The sequence below is a fragment of the Mya arenaria genome, chromosome 15, assembly GCF_026914265.1.
Source record: "Mya arenaria isolate MELC-2E11 chromosome 15, ASM2691426v1".
Lineage (NCBI taxonomy): Eukaryota > Metazoa > Mollusca > Bivalvia > Myida > Myidae > Mya > Mya arenaria.
The window spans coordinates 11,330,320-11,341,623 of NC_069136.1; the positions used below are offsets into that span (position 1 = coordinate 11,330,320).

At 36.8% G+C, this 11,304-nt stretch overlaps 1 protein-coding gene across 1 annotated transcript; it reads left to right on the plus strand.

The window, feature by feature from the left end:
* The first annotated feature begins 555 nt into the window (after nt 1–555).
* On the plus strand, nt 556–7,395 carry LOC128219105 (uncharacterized). The gene is made up of 4 exons (XM_052926927.1): nt 556–686; nt 1,021–1,141; nt 1,584–1,688; nt 6,158–7,395. Exons 1-4 carry the CDS (start codon nt 556–558, stop codon nt 6,326–6,328), a joined length of 528 nt encoding a protein of 175 aa, XP_052782887.1. The 3' UTR covers nt 6,329–7,395.
* The last annotated feature ends 3,909 nt before the right edge of the window (nt 7,396–11,304 follow it).

The following is an 11,304-nucleotide window of genomic DNA, read 5'->3' on the forward strand; positions in this document are numbered from 1 at the left end:
AGATGCATGTAGCCTGCAGTAGAGTGTTTGCCTGCAGATTGAGGGATCACTGATTGGGTCCCCACCAGATGCATGTAGCCTGCAGTAGAGTGTTTGCCTGCAGATTGAGGGATCACTGATTGGGTCCCCACCAGATGCATGTAGCCTGCAGTAGAGTGTTTGCCTGCCCCACATGCATGTAGCCTGCAGTAGAGTGTTTGCCTGCAGATTGACGGATCACTGATTGGGTCCCCACCAGATGCACGTAGCCTGCAGTAGAGTGTTTGCCTGCAGATCGAGGGATCACTAATTGGGTCCCATAGAGATGCATGTAGCCTGCAGTAGAGTGTTTGCCTGCAGATTGAGGGATCACTGATCCAAGATGCACATAGCATCTCTAAAAGTGTAGAACAGAATCCACTGGATTTAATGCTTCCAACAGTTTTTGAAAAGATGGCCAAAATACCTTGAAACTTATTTGTTGTTTATGGTTATTGGGGAGATTTCGTCTAAGCATGAATTAGGCCCATCTCCTGCACAAATATACTGTACATGCAGTCCAGAATAGTATCTCTTATGAACTTTTCTCAGATTGGTGTAAGTCAGCTTGGAATTCGTAAGAAGATACTGGACGGAATACACAGCGTTCACAAGAAGGATTGGGACAATGCCAGTCTACCAACAATGCACTACAACAAACAAGTCAGGTATGTGAAGTCATTCATATGAATGTTTTAAATACATTTTTATATAAAAATAATATTTCACTTTGGAATAAAGATACTTCTCTATCTGTCTGGTGTGGGTCCATCTTTTTGACAATCTGTCTGTCAAAGTACTAAGCAGATAAGTGTTGGACCTACAGAAATAATAATATACATCACGCATTTGAGCACATGAACTTGAGGACCTGGGTCTTCTTTTAAAATTTCTTGTAGAATACTTTTACTGTATCTGTTGTCATTCGTTTTCATACATATTTACACCTTCAAAAAAGCAGCTTTTTGGGCATTGATAATAAGGTTTTTTGTATGTTTTCAGCTGTGGGGAAGCCCTAGCAATGGTAGCCAACATCTCGAAACACATCAAGTATATCTGCACCACCATGGCTTACCTCCAGAACCAGCTGAGCAGGAGCCCGGCAATACTGGAGCAGCTCCAGGTTTGTAGTCACTAGGGAGGGGTGCAGTTATGGGGGACGGGAGCAACAATGGTGGCCAATTTTCTAAACACACCAAGTATATCGCCACCTCTATTGCATACCTCCAGAACCAGCTGGGAGGGGGCAACAACTTTGGCCAACACCACTATACCACCAAGTATATCTCCACCACCATTGCTTACCTCTAGAACCAGTTGGGTAGAAGCATCCCTCAGCTGTAACATACTCAGTTCCTTTGAATTTGATTAAACTTCAGAGAAATGTTCAGCAACATTGGAAGGTTTGGTGTGAATAGGGCTCATGCTCTTGCATCAAAGATGAAATTCGAACTCATCAATCAATTACTATCCGTCTGTCGTGGCAAAATCTTGGGCATTTGTCACACTCCTGTAACAGCTCTTGTTTTTTTTATTTTTCAAAATTTGAGTATTTTTCTCTCCAGGATGGCACCGGTCCAAAGCAGCTTCATAAGCACACAGTTGACACAATACACAACCTGACGTCACTACAGACACAACTAGGAACTCTAAAGTTACAACTAGAACAGGTAAGTTGTAGATGATAGGCATATGTATCTTGATGCTGTTACAAAATGGAGTTTTAAATCATTGAATGCCAGGAATAGGGTAAAATTTAAAATTTAAATGCTACATACTTGAGACACATTGTAGCAGTATAAAGTGAATAAATATGGTAACAATGTCATATACATTCAGAAGTTACACGACAATGTGTTTTCATTTATTCAGTTTGCAACTTTTGGAAACAATTATTGAATAAGAAAGGCACATGTGCTCAGATTGTTAAAGCTGCACTCTCACAGATTTACCATTTTTACAACTTTTTAGCTCACCTTAGCCGTCGGCTGTCGTCCGTCCACACTTTGTTTGTTAACACTCTAGGGCTCAATTTTTGCCTCAATTGTCATGAAACTTGGTCAGGATTTTTTTCTTAGTAATTACTCATACAAGTTTGAATATGGGTCATCTGGGGTCAAAAACTAGGTCACAGCGCCCAAATATGGAAAAACCTTGTTAACACTCTAGAGGTAACATTTTCAGCTCATATATCCTGGAAATTTGTCAGAAGGTTGTTTCGATGATTTCTAGCTCAAGTTCGAATATGGGTCATCTGGGGTCAAAAACTAGGACACAGAGCCCAAATATGGAAAAACCTTGTTAACACTCTCGAGGTAACATTTTCAGCCCAAATATCCTTGAAATATGTCAGAAGGTTGTTTTGATGATTTCTAGCTAAAGTTCGAATATAGGTCATCTGGGGTCAAAAACTAGGTCACAGAGCCCAAATATGGAAATACCTTATTAACACTCTCGAGGTAACATTTTCAGCCCAAATATCCTGGAAATATGTCAGAAAGGTTGTTTTGATGATTTCTAGCTCAAGTTTGAATATGGGTCATCTGAGGTCAAAAACTAGGTCACAGAGCCCAAATATGGAAATACCTTGTTAACACTCTCTAGACAACATTTTCAGCCCAAATATCCTGGAAATTTGTCAGAAAGGTTGTTTTGATGATTTCTAGCTCAAGTTTAAATATGGGTCATCTGGGGTCAACAACAAGGTCACAGAGCCCAAATATGGAAATACCTTGTTAACACTGTCGAGGTAACAATTTCATACATCAGAGAAGCCAAATCCCTGTTATTGCCCTTTAATTATCAACAAGTCTATAGCACAAAGTTTTACTGAGGTGAACGATATAGGGCTATCTTGGCCCTCTTGTTTATTTTTTGTCTTGGAAATAGCAAATTTTTGCATATATATCCGTTCAAACCAATGATATAAGATTGCTTACCAAAGATCAGATCGCAGATTTTCATATTTCTGTTTGAAAATTAATATTTTATGGCTTAAAAGTTTTAATAAAAATGCATAACACATCAATTATTATCCCGCCTTGAAAAGGGGAGGGGATATAGTAATGGTAGGCGCGCTTCCGTGCGTGTGTGCGTCCGTCCGTCCCACATTCATTGCTTTGCATCTCCTCTTACATTTCTACCAAACTTTCACAGATTGATGATCATAAAGTTAAGCAGGGCATATTGTCGGGCTTTCCCGATTTGACCATTTTTGAAAGAGTTATTGCCCTTTGCTTATTTAACATTTAAAATTGATTTCTTCGCAACTCCTCTTACGTTTTTCATGCGATTTCTACCAAACTTTCACAGATTGATGATCATAAAGTGAAGCAGCGCATATTGTCTGGCTTTCCTGATTTGACTATTTTTGAAAGAGTAATTGCCCTTTGCTTATTTTATATTTAAAATTGGTTTCTTCGCAACTCCTCTTACGTTTTTCATGCGATTTCTACCAAATTTTCACAGATTGATTATCATAAAGTGAAGCAGCGCATATTGTTGGGCTTTCCTGATTTGACCGTTTTTGAAAGAGTAATTGCCCGTTGCTTATTTTACATTTAAAATTGGTTTCTTCGCAACTCCTCTTACGTTTTTCATGCAATTTCTACCAAACTTTCACAGATTGATGACCATAAAGCAAAGCAGCGCATATTGTCTGGCTTTTGCGATTTGACCATTTTTGAAAGAGTTATTGCCCTTTGCTTATTAATAGAATGGCGAACGTCGTTGTTCGGGCGGGCGGCCGTGTGGCGTCCAACTCACCTATGAAACTGAATAACTTTAGTAAGGGTTGACATATCTTGACCAAACTTGGTCTATAGAAAGTGTTTATGGGTACCTTTCATGGGATTGTGTTTGGGGTCCCTAGGGTCAAGGTCACTGTTACTAAAAATAGAAAAATGGTTGAAATTGAATAACTTTAGTTAGGGATGACATATCTTGACTAAACTTGGTCTATAGGAAGAGTTTATGGAGACCTTTCATGGGATTGCGTTTGGGGTCCCTAGAGTCAAGGTGAAGGTCACTGTTACTAAAAACAGTTGAAACTGAATAACTTTAATGAGGGATGACATATCTTGACTTAACTTGGTCTATACAAAGTTTGTGGATACCTTTCATGGGATTGCATTTGGGGTCCCTAGGTTCAAGGTCAAGGTCACTGTTACAAAAAATAGAAAAACAGTTGAAACTGAATAACTTTAGTAAGGGTTGACATATCTTGACCAAACTTGGTCTATAGAAAGAGTTCATGGGTACCTTTCATTGGATTGCGATTGGGGTCTCTAGAGTCAAGGTCAAGGTCACTGTTACTAAAAATATAAAAAACAGTTGAAACTGAATAACTTTAGTTAGGGATGACATATCTTGACTAAACTTGGTGTACAGGAAGAATTTATAGATACCTTTCATGGGATTGTGTTTGGGGTCCCTAGGGTCAAAGTCAAGGTCACTATTACTAAAAATAGAAAAACAGTTGAAACTGAATAACTTTAGTTAGAGTTGACATATCTTGACCAAACTTGGTCTATAGGAAGAGTTTGTGGATACCTTTCATGGGATTGCATTTGGGGTCCCTAGGGTCAAGGTCACTGTTACTAAAAATAGAAAAATGGTTCAAACTGAATATCTTTAGTTAGGGTTGACATATCTTGACCAAACTTGGTCTATAGGAAGAGTTTATGGATACTTTCATGGGATTGCGTTTTGGGGTCCCTAGATTCAAGGTCAAGGTCACTGTTACTAAAAATATAAATACAGTTGAAACTGAATAATTTTAGACAGGATCTACATATCTTGACCAATCCAGGTATAAAGGAAGAGTTTATGGATACCTTTCATGGGATTGCGTTGGGGTCTCTAGATTCAAGGTCAAGGTCACTGTAACTAAAATAGAAAAATGGTTGAAACTGAATAACTTAAGTTAGGGTTGACATATCCTGACACAACTTGGTATAAAGGAAGAGTTTATGGCTACCTTTCAATGGATATCATTTGGGGTCCCTAGGGTCAAGGTTACTGTTACTAAAAATAGAAAAACATACACAGGCTGAAGTTCTTCTGTCAATCATTAATAACCTGGTTTCGTCGAATTGCGTCGTTTCTAGTTTTACATTTAAAATTGGTTTCTTCGTAACTCCTCTTAAGTTTTTCATGCGATTTCTACCAAACTTTCACAGATTGATGACTATTGAGTGATGCAGCGCTTATTGTCGGGCTTTCGCGATTCGGCCATTTTTGAAAGAGTTATTGCCCTTTTTTTACATTTAAAATTGGTTTCTTCGCAACTCCTCTTGCGTTTTTCATGTGATTTCTACCAAACTTTCACAGATTGATGACTGTATAGTGACGCAGTGCATATTGTCTGGCTTTCGCGATTCGACCATTTTTGAAAGAGTTATTGCCCTTTCTTTATTTTACATTTAAAATTGGTTTCTTCGCAACTCCTCTTACGTTTATGACTATATAGTGACGCAGCACATATTGTCAGGCTTTTGCAATTTGACCTTTTTTGAAAGAGTTATTGGCCTTTTTTTAATTTTACACATTTCTTATGTTCCTGAGAAACTATCCTTACCATTGATTGACTTTCGTTACAAAAAATGCCCCCATGAGGCTGGGGATATAGCTGTCTGTGACTGCTCATGTTGAACATAAATATAAAAATCTGCGATGTATTTTTTGTCAGCAGTCTTATATAACTGGTTTCCATGAATTTTTCGCAAAAATTGGTTCGTTCCAAGGCAAAAAAATAAAAATTGTCAAAATATTCAATCTGTGAGAGTGCAGCTTTAAGATATTTTAGGGAAATACAGTGATGGATATCATTAACTGTCTTCAGATTATGAAAATAAGTATTAGCTTAAATCATTGTTCACAGATACAAGTCAATTTTGATTCTATTACCGTTGGCAGCATTGCTGTTGTCACACAAAACTTCAACTTGGCCTTGACTGCTCAAGATATTCAGATGAAACTTAATAAACATGTTGCCAACAACTGTATGCACATGTGTAGCAAGGCCCATAACTCTGGCTTCAATAATTGAGTATGTCCCTTGATGGACTGAGAATGACAGACAAACATCTTCATCTGCTCTTGTTTTTTCCGTTTGTCATTTAACGATTTCTATCCACAGATGCTAGAAAAAGGCAACTATGATCCACCAGACCTGATTCACGCTCCCCCACCCACCTCCAACAGCAGACGTCGGCTTGTTCCCATGGTGATTCTGTCTGGTGCCCTGCTTGTAACTCTGGTCTGGAATAAGGATGCTATATCACAGTGGATAGGAAGGGAACCATCTTAGTGAAGACTGATTCTGATTGGCCTAATTTTGGGTAGTAAAGTGTTATAGTTTTAGACAGTGTGCATTGTGCAATCTGATTGACAAATATTTTGCAGCCAAGTTAGAAGCATATAAATGCTTCATTGTGATTGACAAAATCACTGTTGGTTCTAATCTGCCAAAACATGGTCGACACTGTAACGTGATTAACCAAAGAAAAGAACAGTGTTTGAATTTGTAATCTGATTTGCTACACAGTCTAGATTGGCCCCAGAAGGCCTCTAACTGTAGGATGGTGTGGTAATGACAGCTGTGCATCCAATCTCAGGAACAGGTCTTAGCTTGCTTCTTTGAGTGTCTGTTTTTCGAAGGATTGTCACATACTTGATGTCAGAGCAGTTGATGTAGTTGTTTTGCCGGTTGGAAAGAAAATGAAAGTGGTAAACTCCTGAGATATAAACATGAACACATTCATAATGTCAATGGCGCTACACACGGGTACAGAAATTGCCATCACTGTAAACTAGAACTATGTTGTTATGCCCCTTGAAGGAATTTACTGTGGAAAGGAGGATAACTGGCTTTTTGTTTTCAACCTTTCTTTTTTAAGAGTTACTTCCCTTACTGTATTGGTTTTAAACAATTCTTAAATTTACTCCTTCAGTTTTGTTTAAGCACTAATTTTTGAAAAAAGTTTTGACAAATTCAATGTTTTTCAAATGTTAGTTTTGATTGTTTTCAAGTATTTGTTTTCCAAACATGAGGCTAGTAGATAAGTGTTAAAACCAGTTATTTATGTCCCTGAACATCATATTTGAAGAAAACTATAAACTACTGTGCAGCCTCTAAATACTTATTTTTAGAAACCAGCAACCCTTTTTCAAGCTGGTCTGGGGGGGGGTTATAAAGAAAAGAAAATGTTAATGGTTCTTAATAACATGGATAAAGCTGATTTTAAAACTGCCCATAATGATGTTGACTCCAGAGTACGATATGCAGCTTGCTTATAAATCATTTCACAAGTTGCAATATTGACTTACTATATGGGCTCACTTGCTTTGAAATCAAGTTATGTCCCCTAGTGTGAAGCAGATTTATTTTAACAATTGTTGTTGAAAAATAAATAACTTGAATAAAGTTTTAAGAAATATAACATGTTTTGTTTGTGTATGTTCTTAGAGAAAAAGAACTTCATATTGTATAATGAAAGAAATGAGGTTTCATTGATTGTAAAATTATTGATTGACAAGTCTAAAGAAACTTGTTGAACTCATCTTTTATTAGTTCAGAATGCTGAATGAGACCAAGAAACGAGACATTGTATTTCATCTGAAATATGCGTTCATTTCAACCCTGCTCAAGATCAGCTTTTAAATATATTTGTTTTATTAACATTAAGGTTGTGTTAAAATATTTCACCATGTAAAACATGACGCAGTGAGATCTATATAATTATACAAATCGAGGTGTTTAGTACTGCCAATAAACTTTCATTAGACTGGTTGCTTAAATAAAACAGGTTTATTTTGCCTCTAATGCCTACATGTACTTAAATGCAATTTTTTTGTGAGCTCCAAAATGGGTAGGAGACTTTAAAATTTGAGAATGATATTTCTTACTCAGGATCGGTGTTGTGTCGGAGGGGGTGGGGTGGGGGTGGGGGCTTCACCCTCATCAAAGTGTCACTGAGGTGACCCTGGTCCTTAAACTTGCGACCATTTAAAAAGAAAAAAGACTTTGCTAATGTTGAATGTTTATTTTGCTAATTACAGTATTAAGCTTAATACATAGGCTATTTTACAAAATGGAATTAAATTTAAACCAACAACGAAAACATTGCAAGAAACTACTGTAATTGGTTGTCTGGTTAGCGCAGTGGTTAGCACATTCGCTTCTCACCAAGGCGACCCGAGTTTGATTCCTGGCCTGGGCTCATGTGAGTTTGGTTAGTGGTCACCATGCCGGACAAGTGGGTTTTCTCCGGGTACTCTGGTTTCCCCCACAACACAAGACCACACTCACGCGCAACATCGTACCAACGAGAGTCACTTAGTATAAGCTAAGCTTTCTTCACAATTGTTGTAAAACATATAATGTTTAAACTAAACTACTGTAATTGATTACAAACAGGGATTGGTTTAAAAACCAGTATTGCATTGACAGACTGAATTGTTTTCACATGTAAGACCAGTGTTTATATTGTAGGTAAGAGTAACAAGCAAACACGACCTTATTTAGACAGTATTTAACCTAGTTTATGCCTCAAGTATGGCCTTTTATGACGTGGTGAAAGATCTCTATGAAATATTGATGGCAATGAACTCTTCTTTATCCTTTAAACATTTTGAAATAACAGAATGAAATTCTTTCAAGATTTGCCAATATTGGTCCTTGCTATACAAAAAAATACTTAAGATCTGTTTATATATTGTTAAATCTTTTTATCCACTAAGTTTACGTTTCTCATTCATTAAGTTTTCATTCCCATATTATTAATGATAAAACTACAATAATCTTAATACTGTTTAGTAAAGTAGATTATCAGGGGTTACATATAAAAATAGTCAGATCTAAGAAAGATTAGGTTTTATTGGGATTGTTGTACAAAGAATTACTGCATTATATTTATATCAGTTCATTTTATAGAAAGATTTATGACCTGTATATTAAAATGTGATAATAATTTTGGAATGTCAGCATTAAGATAAAACAAAGCAAAGCAAAATAGTCTGCTTTTTGAGTCTTCTTTAAAACTGGGATGTCTGTCTGTTATAGTAATACATCACATTTGAAGAAATATCAGGTTTAGTATATGCCATGGGTTCGTATTCATAAGTAATTGTGAGAACATACACATTGTATTTTACAATCTTAAGTGGTAGTCACTTAAATCATTCTCTCATCTAAGTATTTCTCTCACTTAAGTCATTCCCCCATCTAAGTATTTCTCTCTCTTAAGTCATCCCCGATCTAAGTATTTCTCTCACTTAAGTCATTCCCTCCATCTAAGTATTTCTCTCACTTCAGTCATACCCCCATCTAAGTATTTCTCTCACTTAGGTCATTCCCCAATCTAAGTATTTCTCTCACTTAAGTCATTCCCTCCATCTAAGTATTTCTCTCACTTCAGTCATTCCCCCATCTAAGTATTTCTCTCACTTAAGTCATTCCCCAATCTAAGTATTTCTCTCACTTAAGTCATTCTCCCATCTAAGTATTTCTCTCACTTAAGTCATCCCAAATCTAAGTATTTCTCTCACTTAAGTCATTCCCCCCATCTAAGTATTTCTCTCACTAAAGTCATTCTCCATCTAAGTATTTCTCTCACTCAAGTCAATCCCCCAAATTAAGTATTTCTCTCGCTTAAGTCATCCCTCATCTAAGTGTTTCTCTCGCTTAAGTCATTCCCTCCATCTAAGTATTTCTCTCACTCAAGTCATTCCCCCATCTAAGTATTTCTCTCACTTAAGTCTTTCTCCCATCTAAGTATTTCTCTCACTAAAGATTTCTCTCATCTTGGTATTTCTCTCACTTAAGTCATTCCCTCATCTAAGTATTTTTCTCACTTAAGTCATTCTCTCATCTTAGTATTTCTCTTGCTTAAGTCATCCTCTCATCTAAAAATTTCTCTCACTTAAGACATTCTCTCATCTAAGTATTTCTCTCACTTAAGTCATTCCCCCAATCTAAGTATTTCTCTCGCTTAAGTCATCCTCTCATCTAAGTGTTTCTCTCACTTAAGTCATTCTCCCTCTAAGTATTTCTCTCACTTAAGTCATTCTCCAATCTAAGTATTTCTCTCACTTAAGTCAGTCTCTCATCTAAGTATTTCTTTCACTTAGGTCATTTCCCCAATCTAAGTATTTCTCTCACTTAAGTCATTCTCCCATCTAAGTATTTCTCTCACTTAAGTCATTCTCCCATCTAAGTATTTCTCTCACTTAAGTCATTCCCCCATCTAAGTATTTCTCTCACTTAAGTCATTCCCCCATCTAAGTATTTCTATCACTTAAGTCATTCCCCCATCTAAGTATTTCTCTCTCTTAAGTCATCCCCAATCTAAGTATTTCTCTCACTTAAGTCATTCCCTCCATCTAAGTATTTATCTCACTTCAGTCATTCCCCCATCTAAGTATTTTTCTCACTTAAGTCATTCCCCAATCTAAGTATTTCTCTCACTTAAGTCATTCTCCCATCTAAGTATTTCTCTCACTTAAGTCATCCCAACATCTAAGTATTTCTCTCACTTAAGTCATTCCCCCCCATCTAAGTATTTCTCTCACTAAAGTCATTTCCCATCTAAGTATTTCTCTCACTTAAGTCAATCCCCCAATCTAAGTATTTCTCTCGCTTAAGTCATCCTCTCTTCTAAGTGTTTCTCTCGCTTAAGTCATTCTCCCATCTAAGTATTTCTCTCACTCAAGTCATTCCCCCATCTAAGTATTTCTCTCACTTCAGTCTTTCTCCCATCTAAGTATTTCTCTCACTAAAGAATTTCTCGCATCTTGGTATTTCTCTTACTTAAGTCATTCCCTTATCTAAGTATTTCTCTCACTTAAGTCATTCCCTCATCTAAGTATTTTTCTCACTTAAGTCATTCTCTCATTTTAGTATTTCTTTTGCTTAAGTCATCCTCTCATCTAAAAATTTCTCTCACTTAAGACATTCTCTCATCTAAGTATTTCTCTCACTTAAGTCATTCCCCCAATCTAAGTATTTCTCTCGCTTAAGTCATCCTCTCATCTAATTGTTTCTCTCACTTAAGTCATTCTCCATCTAAGTATTTATCTCACTTAAGTCATTCCCCATCTAAGTATTTCTCTCACTTAAGTCATTCTCCAATCTAAGTATTTCTCTCACTTAAGTCAGTCTCTCATCTAAGTATTTCTTTCACTTAGGTCATTTCCCCAATCTAAGTATTTCTCTCACTTAAGTCATTCTCCCATCTAAGTATTTCTCTCACTTTAGTCATTCCCCCCATCTAAGTATTTCTCTCA

Bases quoted from the DNA above. Each gene is read 5' to 3' on its own strand.
- LOC128219105 (XM_052926927.1), top strand. From the start codon at position 556: ATGAACTTTTCTCAGATTGGTGTAAGTCAGCTTGGAATTCGTAAGAAG. The intron at 687-1,020 runs GTATGTGAAGTC...GTATGTTTTCAG, and splicing joins CACTACAACAAACAAGTCAG to CTGTGGGGAAGCCCTAGCAA. The intron at 1,142-1,583 runs GTTTGTAGTCAC...TTTTCTCTCCAG, and splicing joins CAATACTGGAGCAGCTCCAG to GATGGCACCGGTCCAAAGCA.